Source organism: Panulirus ornatus, chromosome 1 (genome assembly GCF_036320965.1).
Source record: "Panulirus ornatus isolate Po-2019 chromosome 1, ASM3632096v1, whole genome shotgun sequence".
NCBI lineage: Eukaryota > Metazoa > Arthropoda > Malacostraca > Decapoda > Palinuridae > Panulirus > Panulirus ornatus.
The window spans coordinates 51,375,776-51,392,177 of NC_092224.1; the positions used below are offsets into that span (position 1 = coordinate 51,375,776).

Consider the following 16,402-nt stretch of genomic DNA (forward strand, 5'->3'; position numbering starts at 1 on the left):
GGGGTGAGAGAGTATCATTAAATTTTAAGGGAGAATAAAAAGATGTTTTGGAAGGAGGTAAATAAAGTGCGTAAGACAAGGGAGCAAATGGGAACATCAGTGAAGGGGCCTAGTGGGTAGGTGATAACAAGTAGTGGTGATGTGAGAAGGATATGGAGTGAGTATTTTGAAGGTTTGTTGAATGTGTTTGATGATAGAGTGGTAGATATAGGGTGTTTTGGTCGAAGTATTGTGCAAGGTGAGAGGATTAGGGAGAATGATTTGGTAAATAGAGAAGAGGTAGTAAAAGCTTTGCGGAAGATAAAAGCCGGCAAGGCAGCGGGTTTGGATGGTATTGCAGTGGAATTTATTAAAAAAGGGGGTGACTGTATTGTTGACTGGTTGGTAAGGTTATTTAATGTATGTATGACTCATGGTGAGGTGCCTGAGGATTGCTGCAATGCTTGCATAGTGGCATTGTACAGAGGCAAAGGGGATAAAAGTGAGTGCTCATATTACAGAGGTATAAGTTTGTTGAGTATTCCTGGTAAATTATATGGGAGGGTATTGATTAAGAGGGTAAAGGCATGTACAGAGCATCAGATTGGGGAAGAGCAGTATGTTTTCAGAAGTGGTAGAGGATGTGTGGATCAGGTGTTTGCTTTGAAGAATGTATGTGAGAAATACTTAGAAAAGCATATGGATTTGTATGTAGCATTTATGGGTCAGGAGAAGGCATATGATAAGAGTTGATAGAGATGCTCTGTGGAAGGTATTAAGAATATGTGGTGTGGGGGCAAGTTGTTAGAAGCAATGAGAAGTTTTTATCGAGGATGTAAGGCATGTGTACGTGTAGGAAGAGAGGAAAGTGATTGGTTCTCAGTGAATTTTGGTTTGTGGTAGTGGTGTGTGATGTCTCCATGGTTGTTTAATTTGTTTATGGATGGGGTTGTTAGGGAGATGAATGCAAGAGTTTTGGAAAGGGGCAAGTATGCAGTCTGTTGTGGATGAGAGAGCTGGGGAAGTGAGTCAGTTGTTGTTCACTGATGATACAGCGCTGGTGGCTGATTTGTGTGAGAAACTGCAGAAGCTGGTGACTGAGTTTGGTAAAGTGTGTGAAAGAAGAAAGCTGAGAGTAAATGTGAATAAGAGCAAGGTTATTAGGTACAGTAGGGTTGAGGGACAAGTCAATTGGGAGGTAAGTTTGAATGGAAAAAACTGGAGGAAGTGAAGTGTTTTACATATCTGGGAGTGGGTTTGGCAACGGATGGAACCATGGAAGCGGAAGTGAATCATAGGGTAAGGGAGGGGGTGAAAGTTCTGGGAGCATTGAAGAATGTGTGGAAGGTGAGAATATTATCTGGCAAAGCAAAAATGGGTATGTTTGAAGGAATTGTGGTTCCAACAATGAGATATGGTTGAGAGATGTCGGGTATAGATAGATTTGTGTGGAGGAGGGTGGATATGCTGGAAATGAGATGTTTGAGGACAATATGTGGTGTGAGGTGGTTTGATCGAGTAAGTAATGAAAGGGTAAGAGAGATGTGTGGTAATAAAAAGAGTGTGGTTGAGAGAGCAGAAGAGGGTGTTTTGAAATGGTTTTGGTCACATGGAGAGAATGAGTGAGGAAAGATTGACCAAGAGGATATATGTGTCAGAGGTGGAGGGAACAAGAAGTGGGAAACCAAATTGGAGGTGGAAAGGTGGAGTGAAAAAGATTTTAAGTGGTCTGGGCCTGAACATGCAGGAGGGTGAAAACCGTGCAAGGAGTAGAGTGAATTGGAACGATGTGGTATACCAGGGTCGGCATGCTGTCAATAAATTGAACCAGGGCATGTGAAGCGTCTGGGGTAACCATGGAAAGTTGTGTGGGGACTGGATGTGGAAAGGGAGCTGTGGTTTCAGTGCATTATACATGACAGCTAGAGACTGAATGTGAACAAATGTGGCCTTTGTTGTCTTTTTCTAGCACTACCTCATGCACATGCGGGGGGAGGGGGTTGTTATTTCATGTGAGGCGGGGTGGTGATGGAAATGAGTAAGGGCAGACAGTATGAATTATGTACATGTGTATATATGTACATGACTGTGTGTGTATATATATGTATACGTTGAGATGTATAGGTGTATGGACGTGTATGTATATACATATGTATGTGGGTTGGTTGGGCCATTCTTTCGTCTGTTTCCTTGTGCTACCTCACTAACGCAGGAGACAGCGACAAAGCAAAATAAATAGAATAAATAAATATATATGTGTGTATGGGCATTTCACTCAGTATGGTTTTACAAATTCTATACTTTCACTCTCTTTCCTTTCAAACACCATTACCTTACTTTTACTTGCATTTACCTTCAGTTGTTTACAATTACACACGTCATGAAAAACACTTATAACCTTCTGCAACTCCACTCTCAGCAAACAACACAGTGTCATCTGTCACAGTGTCACTAGCTTCCATATCTCACTGCCACACTCCATTTCTGCACTCCTTTTCCCTAGTTCTTCTTTTATCTTTCTTATCATTCCATTCCCATATACTTATATACTATATTGATTTTACTTAGCCGCTATCTTTTATGTTAGCAAGCTAGTAACAAGGAAACAGATGAGGAATGGCCCAACCCACCCACATACACATGTATATACATAAATGCCCCCACATGCACATATACATACATATACATTTCAACATATACATACATATACATACACAGACATACACATGTACATATCCATATTTGCTGCCTTCATCCATTCTCGTTACCACCCCGCCACACACAAAATAGCATCCCCCCCTCCAGCGAGGCAGTGCCAGGAACAGACAAAAAGGTCACATTCATACACACTCAGTCTCTAGCTGTCATGTGTAATACACCGAAACCACAGGGCATTGTAAGCAACCAGCGCAAGTCATGGAATGTACTGTGGGACCTGGTTATGGATAGGGAGCTGTAGTTTCGGTGAATTACACATCACAGCTGGAAAATGGATGTGAGCAGATGTGGCCTTTCTTCAACTGTCCCTGGCACTACCCTACTAACATGGGAAATGGTGATCAAGTATAAAAAATAAGTTAGATAGTTAAATTGATGTATGGATATTGGCACGTTATGATTTTTAACCTGTGACCTAGTCCCTATCTCATGTGTTAAGACTACTTTTTACCTTTTCTAGAGATGGAACTCACAAGTATATCACCATTGCTACACAATCTGATGTACATTTGGTGAGAGATCTACTGCAAGAAAACATGCGTAAGTATTTTCCTTCAATTTATGTGTTGAATATACTATTTTCTTCCAGTAGATAATGCTCTTCCTGTAGTATCATCACCCACAATATTCTGTTCTTTTCAAAGACAACTGCAGTGTGAGAATATTTTCCAAAGAATTACTTAGTGTTGGCTATGCTGTTATTTTAGTGAAATAGTTTAAAAATGATTAGAGCAAAGTAAGAATATGTGTGAAAAGACAAAGGATATTTCATCAGTTGTATAACTTTAATGCATAGGGGAAAAAGCAGAAAAAGAAAAGTTTTCTTTTCCCGGGAATCCTCAGTAGTCTGTCTGTGAACAAAAGATATTCCTTGGGAATATTGGGGTCTGGTTGTCATTATTCCCTATTTATTGTTGAGGAAACCACGGTTACAGTCACATCTCTTGGACTGATTCCTGCAGTGCCATGGTCATTTGTTAAAAGATTTGGTCTTGCCTCAGCCAGTCAGCACCCATCACCAGTTGGCAATAATGTCCAGCCACATCAAATTTTCCCTAAGGTTAATGGTGTGTGCACACATATCTCCTTCGCTGCTGACATACCACCAGTTAGATAATGGATCAGTCTCTCTCTCTCTCTCTCTCTCTCTCTCTCTCTCTCTCTCTCTCTCTCTCTCTCTCTCTCTCTCTCTCTCTCTCTCTGTCTCTCTCTCTCTGTCTCTCTCTCTCTGTGTCTCTCTCTCTCTCTCTCTCTCTCTCTCTCTCTCTCTCTCTCTCTCTCTCTCTCTCTCTCTCTCTCTCTCTCTCTCTCTCTCTCTCTCTGTCTCTCTCTCTCTCTGTCTCTCTCTCTCTCTCTGTCTCTCTCTCTCTCTCTGTCTCTCTCTCTCTCTCTGTCTCTCTCTCTCTGTCTCTCTCTCTCTCTCTCTCTCTCTCTCTCTCTCTCTCTCTCTCTCTCTCTCTCTCTCTCTGCAAATAGATCATAACACTTATGTAACGGAGCATGGTATGTGGTTGCTGTGGCTAGCAGATTATAACTGAGTTCATTCTTGTTTTATATAGTGCTTATATAGTGTTTTGGGAGCAGCTGAATGAGTGTGTTAGTGGTTTTGATGCACGAGACCGGGTTATAGTGATGGGTGATTTGAATGCAAAGGTGAGTAATGTGGCAGTTGAGGGAATAATTGGTATACATGGGGTGTTCAGTGTTGTAAATGGAAATGGTGAAGAGCTTGTAGATTTATGTGCTGAAAAAGGACTGATGATTGGGAATACCTGGTTTAAAAAGCGAGATATACATAAGTATACTTATGTAAGTAGGAGAGATGGCCAGAGAGCGTTATTGGATTACGTGTTAATTGACAGGCGTGCGAAAGAGAGACTTTTGGATGTTAATGTGCTGAGAGGTGCAACTGGAGGGATGTCTGATCATTATCTTGTAGAGGCTAAGGTGAAGATTTGTATGGGTTTTCAGAAAAGAAGAGTGAATGTTGGGGTGAAGAGGGTGGTGAGAGTAAGTGAGCTTGGGAAGGAGACCTGTGTGAGGAAGTACCAGGAGAGACTGAGTACAGAATGGAAAAAGGTGAGAACAATGGAAGTAAGGGGAGTGGGGGAGGAATGGGATGTATTTAGGGAATCAGTGATGGATTGCGCAAAAGATGCTTGTGGCATGAGAAGAGTGGGAGGTGGGTTGATTAGAAAGGGTAGTGAGTGGTGGGATGAAGAAGTAAGAGTATTAGTGAAAGAGAAGAGAGAGGCATTTGGACGATTTTTGCAGGGAAAAAATGAAATTGAGTGGGAGATGTATAAAAGAAAGAGACAGGAGGTCAAGAGAAAGGTGCAAGAGGTGAAAAAAAGGGCAAATGAGAGTTGGGGTGAGAGAGTATCATTAGATTTTAGGGAGAATAAAAAGATGTTCTGGAAGGAGGTAAATAAAGTGCGTAAGACAAGGGAGCAAATGGGAACTTCAGTGAAGGGCGCAAATGGGGAGGTGATAACAAGTAGTGGTGATGTGAGAAGGAGATGGAGTGAGTATTTTGAAGGTTTGTTGAATGTGTTTGATGATAGAGTGGCAGATATAGGGTGTTTTGGTCGAGGTGGTGTGCAAAGTGAGAGGGTTAGGGAAAATGATTTGGTAAACAGAGAAGAGGTAGTGAAAGCTTTGCGGAAGATGAAAGCCGGCAAGGCAGCAGGTTTGGATGGTATTGCAGTGGAATTTATTAAAAAAGGGGGTGACTGTATTGTTGACTGGTTGGTAAGGTTATATAATGTATGTATGACTCATGGTGAGGTGCCTGAGGATTGGCGGAATGCGTGCATAGTGCCATTGTACAAAGGCAAAGGGGATAAGAGTGAGTGCTCAAATTACAGAGGTATAAGTTTGTTGAGTATTCCTGGTAAATTATATGGGAGGGTATTGATTGAGAGGGTGAAGGCAGGTACAGAGCATCAGATTGGGGAAGAGCAGTGTGGTTTCAGAAGTGGTAGAGGATGTGTGGATCAGGTGTTTGCTTTGAAGAATGTATGTGAGAAATACTTAGAAAAGCAAATGGATTTGTATGTAGCATTTATGGATCTGGAGAAGGCATATGATAGAGTTGATAGAGATGCTCTGTGGAAGGTATTAAGAATATATGGTGTGGGAGGCAAGTTGTTAGAAGCAGTGAAAAGTTTTTATCGAGGATGTAAGGCATGTGTACGTGTAGGAAGAGAGGAAAGTGATTGGTTCTCAGTGAATGTAGGTTTGCGGCAGGGGTGTGTGATGTCTCCATGGTTGTTTAATTTGTTTATGGATGGGGTTGTTAGGGAGGTAAATGCAAGAGTTTTGGAAAGAGGGGCAAGTATGAAGTCTGTTGGGGATGAGAGAGCTTGGGAAGTGAGTCAGTTGTTGTTCGCTGATGATACAGCGCTGGTGGCTGATTCATGTGAGAAACTGCAGAAGCTGGTGACTGAGTTTGGTAAAGTGTGTGGAAGAAGAAAGTTAAGAGTAAATGTGAATAAGAGCAAGGTTATTAGGTACAGTAGGGTTGAGGGTCAAGTCAATTGGGAGGTGAGTTTGAATGGAGAAAAACTGGAGGAAGTGAAGTGTTTTAGATATCTGGGAGTGGATCTGGCAGCGGATGGAACCATGGAAGCGGAAGTGGATCATAGGGTGGGGGAGGGGGCGAAAATTCTGGGAGCCTTGAAGAATGTGTGGAAGTCGAGAACATTATCTCGGAAAGCAAAAATGGGTTGTTTGAAGGAATAGTGGTTCCAACAATGATGTATGGTTGCGAGGCGTGGGCTATGGATAGAGTTGTGCGCAGGAGGATGGATGTGCTGGAAATGAGATGTTTGAGGACAATGTGTGGTGTGAGGTGGTTTGATCGAGTGAGTAACGTAAGGGTAAGAGAGATGTGTGGAAATAAAAAGAGCGTGGTTGAGAGAGCAGAAGAGGGTGTTTTGAAGTGGTTTGGGCACATGGAGAGAATGAGTGAGGAAAGATTGACCAAGAGGATATATGTGTCGGAGGTGGAGGGAACGAGGAGAAGAGGGAGACCAAATTGGAGGTGGAAAGATGGAGTGAAAAAGATTTTGTGTGATCGGGGCCTGAACATGCAGGAGGGTGAAAGGAGGGCAAGGAATAGAGTGAATTGGAGCGATGTGGTATACCGGGGTTGACGTGCTGTCAGTGGATTGAATCGGGGCATGTGAAGCGTCTGGGGTAAACCATGGAAAGCTGTGTAGGTATGTATATTTGCGTGTGTGGACGTATGTATATACATGTGTATGGGGGGGGGGTTGGGCCATTTCTTTCGTCTGTTTCCTTGCGCTACCTCGCAAACGCGGGAGACAGCGACAAAGTATAATAAATCATGAAATCAACAAACCTGAAAGTTATATTCTACATGGAAAAGGTTAACAGAGCATTGAATGAGTGGTTGAAAGCAGCTCCAAGGGAAACCAGTGTTGATAGTTATGTTATTTCCATGACAGAAGAAAACAGTATTTTCAAACACGCAATGTGTTCAATAAACACATGTATTGCCCCCACCTCATGGCAGAATCCTGTTCTACGTACTCTTTGTCTTTCTGTCTTTTCATTTTCATATATTTGCCTGATTTTACCTTAAGTAATTATTTTTCTCTATATAATGCTATAGTTTAAGAATTATAGGTAACAAAGTCATGAGTACTTTATATTCCTGTATAGTATTCCTCTTACAAATTGTGCTTGTAATGTGTAAGTGTATGAGTGTTACATGCTTACATGTTACAGACAATGAACAGTTAATGTTTTTTATTTCTTCTTCCAGCTGTCTATAATGCAGAATTTGTCCTGGGTTCTATCATGAAGCAGGAAATTGATCTTCAGATGGCCTTCTATGTTGATGAAGAATGATATGTTTTGATGAAGGAAAACATTTGTCTCCTGAAGGCTAGGAATTGTTTTGAACAAGAGAAAATTTAATGAGTATATTAAAAACATTACATCAAATGTAATTCAAAATGAACAGGTTAAGTACGTGCATTTTTTGAACCTAATTGTATGTTTATATATTCATCTGTCTTTGTGCTTAATATACAGCAAGGTTGTTGTGCAGGATATCATTCAAATGGCAGGAACAATTTTTTATACCAAATTACTTATCTTGTCTTATTAAAGAAGTTCCAGGAATAAAGGAAAGAGGCCTCATCTGATTGGGGTTGAGCAGTGGGGCCTAAGGAGAGGTGGATGATCTGCTTTCAAGAATTTGTGTGAGAAATACTTGGAAAAAGAAAGTGAATTGTATTTGGCATTCATAGATGTGGAGAAAGTCTTTGGTAAGGTTGATGGAGAGGCCTTGTGGTAGGTGCTGTGAATATATGAGTTTAATTGAAAGTTCTGAAATACACTTAAGAAGATTTTTACCAGGACAATAAGACATGTGTTTAAGTAGGAAGGGAGGAATGTGAGTTATTCTCAGTGGAGGTGAGTGTGCATCAAGGATGTGATGTCACCATGGTTTTTTAATCCTTATATGGAGGGTAGTTATAGAGATGAATGCAAGTATCCCAGAGGGGCAGGTCTTACTGGGGTTACATCCCTGGGTGGTGAATCAGTAGCTGTTTGCAGATGACAGCTTTGGTGGCAGACTCAAGACACAAACACATGAAATTGCTGACAGAGTTTGAGAAAGTGTGTGAAAAAAGTTTAGAATGGATGTGAACAGAAGTTAGATGATGAGATGCTGCAGGGAGATGAGATAGGATAATTTGAGAGTAAGTCTGAATGGAGAGCACCTAGAGTGCATAAGAGTACTTTTATATGCTTAGGGCTGGACTTGGCAGCAGATGTAATCATTAGAAATGAAGCAAGTTAGCAGCAGATGTTTTTTTTTTTTTTTTTTTTTTTTTTTATACTTTGTCGCTGTCTCCCGCGTTTGCGAGGTAGCGCAAGGAAACAGATGAAAGAAATGGCCCAACCCCCCCCCCATACACATGTATATACACACGTCCACACACGCAAATATACATACCTACACAGCTTTCCATGGTTTACCCCAGACGCTTCACATGCCTTGCTTCAGTCCACTGACAGCACGTCAACCCCTGTATACCACATGACTCCAATTCACTCTATTTCTTGCCCTCCTTTCACCCTCCTGCATGTTCAGGCCCCGATCACACAAAATCTTTTTCACTCCATCTTTCCACCTCCAATTTGGTCTCCCTCTTCTCCTCGTTCCCTCCACCTCCGACACATATATCCTCTTGGTCAATCTCTCCTCACTCATTCTCTCCATGTGCCCAAACCATTTCAAAACACCCTCTTCTGCTCTCTCAACCACGCTCTTTTTATTTCCACACATCTCTCTCACCCTTACGTTACTTACTCGATCAAACCACCTCACACCACACATTGTCCTCAAACATCTCATTTCCAGCACATCCATCCTCCTGCGCACATCTCTATCCATAGCCCACGCCTCGCAACCATACAACATTGTTGGAACCACTATTCCCTCAAACATACCCATTTTTGCTTTCCGAGATAATGTTCTCGACTTCCACACATTTTTCAAGGCTCCCAAAATTTTCGCCCCCTCCCCCACCCTATGATCCACTTCCGCTTCCATGGTTCCATCCGCTGACAGATCCACTCCCAGATATCTAAAACACTTCACTTCCTCCAGTTTTTCTCCATTCAAACTCACCTCCCAATTGACTTGACCCTCACCCCTACTGTACCTAATAACCTTGCTCTTATTCACATTTACTCTCAACTTTCTTCTTCCACACACTTTACCAAACTCAGTCACCAGCTTCTGCAGTTTCTCACATGAATCAGCCACCAGCGCTGTATCATCAGCGAACAACAACTGACTCACTTCCCAAGCTCTCTCATCCCCAACAGACTTCATACTTGCCCCTCTTTCCAGGACTCTTGCATTTACCTCCCTTACAACCCCATCCATAAACAAATTAAACAACCATGGAGACATCACACACCCCTGCCGCAAACCTACATTCACTGAGAACCAATCACTTTCCTCTCTTCCTACACGTACACATGCCTTACATCCTCGATAAAAACTTTTCACTGCTTCTAACAACTTGCCTCCCACACCATATATTCTTAATACCTTCCACAGAGCATCTCTATCAACTCTATCATATGCCTTCTCCAGATCCATAAATGCTACATACAAATCCATTTGCTTTTCTAAGTATTTCTCACATACATTCTTCAAACCAAACACCTGATCCACACATCCTCTACCACTTCTGAAACCGCACTGCTCTTCCCCAATCTGATGCTCTGTACATGCCTTCACCCTCTCAATCAATACCCTCCCATATAATTTACCAGCAGCAGATGTAATCTTTAAAAATGAAACAAATCATTGAGTTAGAGAGGGGGCTAAAGTCATGGGTTTGATAATAATGTAAAAGACTTGAAGATTTTCAGGGCCCAAGACTCATCTCTGTACAATACTGATAGGATTACTGTGCTTTCAAACATATCATTATAAGCCATATCTGACACTGACCTCTCCTCCCACATGCTCTTTAATGCACTCCAGGTTTTAGCCCCGTCTTCAACTGTATAACTTACTCTCACACTATCTTATCTCCTCTCTTCTGCATCTCAGTACCTAATGTTTGTTCACCCTCAACTTTCTCCATGAACACATTCTCCCAAACCCTGCACTTACTTCTGGAAATAATGTTTGGAGTTTGCACTGGAGCTGTCATGTACATGCAGTTATGGATTCATCCTTCTTGCCCCCACCCCCAGTATACTGCAGACCTGATCCTGGCTTTAAGACTCTTGCATTTACCTCCTTCACCACCAAATCCATAAACAGATTAAATAACCACATACCTCTGATGGAGACCCATCTGTATCAAGAACCACTCTTTTACAATCAAACCACTTAATGCCATGTACTACCTGCGAGGATTTTACTCTTTTGCCTTTAGGGCCCCAATACTTACAAGCTCATCTCCTTGCTGCACCCAATCTTTTGTTCATAATTGCTCTAATTTTTCCTTTCATACACTTTCCCATGCTCAATCACTTGCTTTTGGAGTTTCTCCTGTGAGTTGACCACCCCATCGGAGCTGTGTCATCTGCATATTAGCAACTGATTTACCTCCCATTATCCCCCACACCCAATAAGACCCGTACATTCACCTTTCCCACCACTCCATCCATAAAGAGAATAAACAGCCAATAATATCATGACACATCCATGACTCAGATCCATTTATCCTGACAACTGCTTACCCTCCTCCCTCTCCATGCTCACTTTCCTTACTGCCTTAGTAAAAAACTTCTCTGCATTTAATAACTTTTCATGTACCCCATATGTTCATAGCACCTTTTATATGGCCACCTTTTCAACCTGTCATACACTTGAGATCTACAAGTGCCGTACACTGTTCACTCCTATTTTCCAAATTTTTTTTTTTTTTTTTTTTTTATACTTTGTCGCTGTCTCCCGCATTTGCGAGGTAGCGCAAGGAAACAGACGAAAGAAATGGCCCAACCCCCCCCCATACACATGTACATACACACGTCCACACACGCAAATATACATACCTACACAGCTTTCCATGGTTTACCCCAGACGCTTCACATGCCTTGATTCAATCCACTGACAGCACGTCAACCCCTGTATACCACATCGCTCCAATTCACTCTATTCCTTGCCCTCCTTTCACCCTCCTGCATGTTCAGGCCCCGATCACACAAAATCTTTTTCACTCCATCTTTCCACCTCCAATTTGGTCTCCCTCTTCTCCTCGTTCCCTCCACCTCCGACACATATATCCTCTTGGTCAATCTTTCCTCACTCATTCTCTCCATGTGCCCAAACCATTTCAAAACACCCTCTTCTGCTCTCTCAACCACGCTCTTTTTATTTCCACACTTCTCTCTTACCCTTACGTTACTTACTCGATCAAACCACCTCACACCACACATTTTCCTCAAACATCTCATTTCCAGCACATCCATCCTCCTGCGCACAACTCTATCCATAGCCCACGCCTCGCAACCATACAACATTGTTGGAACCACTATTCCTTCAAACATACCCATTTTTGCTTTCCGAGATAATGTTCTCGACTTCCACACATTTTTCAAGGCTCCCAAAATTTTCGCCCCCTCCCCCACCCTATGATCCACTTCCGCTTCCATGGTTCCATCCGCTGACAGATCCACTCCCAGATATCTAAAAGACTTCACTTCCTCCAGTTTTTCTCCATTCAAACTCACCTCCCAATTGACTTGACCCTCAACCCTACTGTACCTAATAACCTTGCTCTTATTCACATTTACTCTTAACTTTCTTCTTCCACACACTTTACCAAACTCAGTCACCAGCTTCTGCAGTTTCTCACATGAATCAGCCACCAGCGCTGTATCATCAGCGAACAACAACTGACTCACTTCCCAAGCTCTCTCATCCCCAACAGACTTCATACTTGCCCCTCTTTCCAAAACTCTTGCATTTACCTCCCTAACAACCCCATCCATAAACAAATTAAACAACCATGGAGACATCACACACCCCTGCCGCAAACCTACATTCACTGAGAACCAATCACTTTCCTCTCTTCCTACACGTACACATGCCTTACATCCTCGATAAAAACTTTTCACTGCTTCTAACAACTTGCCTCCCACACCATATATTCTTAATACCTTCCACAGAGCATCTCTATCAACTCTATCATATGCCTTCTCCAGATCCATAAATGCTACATACAAATCCATTTGCTTTTCTAAGTATTTCTCACATACATTCTTCAAAGCAAACACCTGATCCACACATCCTCTACCACTTCTGAAACCGCACTGCTCTTCCCCAATCTGATGCTCTGTACATGCCTTCACCCTCTCAATCAATACCCTCCCATATAATTTACCAGGAATACTCAACAAACTTATACCTCTGTAATTTGAGCACTCACTCTTATCCCCTTTGCCTTTGTACAATGGCACTATGCACGCATTCCGCCAATCCTCAGGCACCTCACCATGAGTCATACATACATTAAATATGTTTTTCATATATATTCTTTAAAGCAAAGCCATGCTCCACAAATCCTCTAATCTCCTGAAGCCACACTGCCCCTCCCTTGTTAGATGTTCTGTATGTGCCACCATCTTCTGATAATCTTCTAAATATCATACCAGGTATACTTAACGCAATTGTACCTCGGTAATTTGAGCATTCTCTTTTGTTCCTCTTGCTTTTACATAAAAGCACTATGCATACATTCTGTCAGTCATTAGGCACCTCACCTTGGACCATACAGGCACTGACTAACCAGTCAATGCCACATTACACCATCATGTATTGACAAACTCAGGAGCAGGCCTATCCAATCCTGCAGTTTTGTGACATTTCATCATGCACAATGCTTTCAGTGTCTCCACCCTTTTCACCAAAGCATTTGGCAGGGATCTCTCACTCTATGTGCTACCTAGTCCCAAATGCATCACATCACTACCTTAACATCTAACATATTCAACAATCCTTCAAAATAGTCTCTCCATATCTTCTTCATTGCTCCTTTCCATGTTACCACTTCCCCATCTGCCTCCATTACTGTCATGCCTGTTAATTCTATTTGTTCTTCTCACATGAAATACGTCTTTCCAAAAATGTTTCTTGCTCTCCCTAAAATTCATCGTTACTTACCTACCCCATGTCTCATCTGCCCTCTTCTTCAGCTTATATACCTTTCTTATGGCCTCTTGTTGCTCATTTTTGTATGCCTGCCAGTCATTTTACCTTCCCAGTGGGTACTACCTATATACCTCTCTTTTCTCTTTCACTAGCAATTTAGCTTCCTCGTCCCACTACGCACTACACTTTCTCATATGCCTTCCTTACTGCATGTGACACACTTAACATCATTGGTGGGCCTTAATTGAAATATAATTTAACCGAAAGGGAAAAAGACAAGGAAAAGTATTTACGAATTTTGAAGGAAGTAAAAAACTCTTTAAAGAAGTGTCAAGTCATAGTTATTGGGAAAGACATGAATGGACAGAGACCTCCAGAGCTTCATGGTGTAAGGAAAGAAACAATTATCAAAATGGCCCACCCTTGAGTTACCAGTAGCCACACAGTAATCACATAATGCACTAGCTTGCCGAGTATCGCATGGTCTAGTTAATGGTTGAGGCTCTCAGGAGTTAAAACAAAAGTAATACCCAAACAACTTCCCTAAATACTTTCCACTCCTCTTCCCTTCCTTACTTCATTTACTCTCACCCTATGTATGTTTTACTAATTCACATGGTGTTCCTTGTACATATAGCTCTTTTCCAAGTTTATTAACTTTAAATTACTTCTTTAACCATTAACATCCACTGTCAAAATTCATGTTTTTCAAGTTGTTTAGAAATTGTATTTAACCTTACAATATCAAAGATATCCATATGATGATAAAAATGCATGACCAGAATATTTTTCATCTCTTTTTACATAAGTGATGTGTAGTTTTGTTGATGTTTCGCTCAGTGGCTTAAAACGTTTGAGAGTAGAGTTGCATTACATGTTTTAGCGTTTATATTACATACACCAAAATGTTGATTGCATATTATTATTGTTGTATTTTATATGATAAATCATTTCATGGTTGAACAACTTTTAAAGTTGTATGCTAGAAAAGGAATGGTGATTGACAATACTAGTTTGAAAAACGGGATATACACATGTGAGTAGGAAGGTCAGTAGACATTAATAGATTACATATTAATGAAATGAAAAAGATTTTGATGCGATCGGGGCCTGAACATGCAGGAGGGTGAAAGGCATGCAAGGATAGAGTGAATGGAACGATGTTTTTTATTTCTTCTTCCAGCTGTCTATAATGCAGAATTTGTCCTGGGTTCTATCATGAAGCAGGAAATTGATCTTCAGATGGCCTTCTATGTTGATGAAGAATGATATGTTTTAATGAAGGAAAACATTTGTCTCCTGAAGGCTAGGAATTGTTTTGAACAAGAGAAAATTTAATGAGTATATTAAAAACATTACATCAAATGTAATTCAAAATGAACAGGTTAAGTACGTGCATTTTTTGAACCTAATTGTATGTTTATATATTCATCTGTCTTTGTGCTTAATATACAGCAAGGTTGTTGTGCAGGATATCATTCAAATGGCAGGAACAATTTTTTATACCAAATTACTTATCTTGTCTTATTAAAGAAGTTCCAGGAATAAAGGAAAGAGGCCTCATCTGATTGGGGTTGAGCAGTGGGGCCTAAGGAGAGGTGGATGATCTGCTTTCAAGAATTTGTGTGAGAAATACTTGGAAAAAGAAAGTGAATTGTATTTGGCATTCATAGATGTGGAGAAAGTCTTTGGTAAGGTTGATGGAGAGGCCTTGTGGTAGGTGCTGTGAATATATGAGTTTAATTGAAAGTTCTGAAATACACTTAAGAAGATTTTTACCAGGACAATAAGACATGTGTTTAAGTAGGAAGGGAGGAATGTGAGTTATTCTCAGTGGAGGTGAGTGTGCATCAAGGATGTGATGTCACCATGGTTTTTTAATCCTTATATGGAGAATAGTTATAGAGATGAATGCAAGTATCCCAGAGGGGCAGGTCTTACTGGGGTTACATCCCTGGGTGGTGAATCAGTAGCTGTTTGCAGATGACAGCTTTGGTGGCAGACTCAAGACACGAACACATGAAATTGCTGACAGAGTTTGAGAAAGTGTGTGAAAAAAGTTTAGAATGGATGTGAACAGAAGTTAGATGATGAGATGCTGCAGGGAGATGAGATAGGATAATTTGAGAGTAAGTCTGAATGGAGAGCACCTAGAGTGCATAAGAGTACTTTTATATGCTTAGGGCTGGACTTGGCAGCAGATGTAATCATTAGAAATGAAGCAAGTTAGCAGCAGATGTAATCTTTAAAAATGAAACAAATCATTGAGTTAGAGAGGGGGCTAAAGTCATGGGTTTGATAATAATGTAAAAGACTTGAAGATTTTCAGGTCCCAAGACTCATCTCTGTACAATACTGATAGGATTACTGTGCTTTCAAACATATCATTATAAGCCATATCTGACACTGACCTCTCCTCCCACATGCTCTTTAATGCACTCCAGGTTTTAGCCCCGTCTTCAACTGTATAACTTACTCTCACACTATCTTATCTCCTCTCTTCTGCATCTCAGTACCTAATGTTTGTTCACCCTCAACTTTCTCCATGAACACATTCTCCCAAACCCTGCACTTACTTCTGGAAATAATGTTTGGAGTTTGCACTGGAGCTGTCATGTACATGCAGCTATGGATTCATCCTTCTTGCCCTCACCCCCAGTATACTGCAGACCTGACCCTGGCTTTAAGACTCTTGCATTTACCTCCTTCACCACCAAATCCATAAACAGATTAAATAACCACATACCTCCGATGGAGACCCATCTGTATCAAGAACCACTCTTTTACAATCAAACCACTTAATGCCATGTACTACCTGCGAGGATTTTACTCTTTTGCCTTTAGGGCCCCAATACTTACAAGCTCATCTCCCTGCTGCACCCAATCTTTTGTTCATAATTGCTCTAATTTTTCCTTTCATACACTTTCCCATGCTCAATCACCTGCTTTTGGAGTTTCTCCTGTGAGTTGACCACCCCATCGGAGCTGTGTCATCTGCATATTAGCAACTGATTTACCTCCCATTATCCCCCACACCCAATA

The 16,402-nt window shown here is 41.3% G+C and overlaps 1 protein-coding gene across 1 annotated transcript in view; it reads left to right on the plus strand.

Annotated features, from left to right (window-relative positions):
• The window catches only part of LOC139749045 (uncharacterized), a 410,591-nt gene extending 402,055 nt beyond the window's left edge, over positions 1-8,536 (plus strand). The window contains exons 18-19 of the mRNA XM_071662507.1: positions 3,158-3,237; positions 7,490-8,536. Coding sequence (XP_071518608.1) covers positions 3,158-3,237; positions 7,490-7,575 — 166 coding nt within the window. The 3' untranslated portion in view covers positions 7,576-8,536. The remainder of the gene's footprint in view (positions 1-3,157; positions 3,238-7,489) is intronic.
• Positions 8,537-16,402: the final 7,866 nt, after the last annotated feature.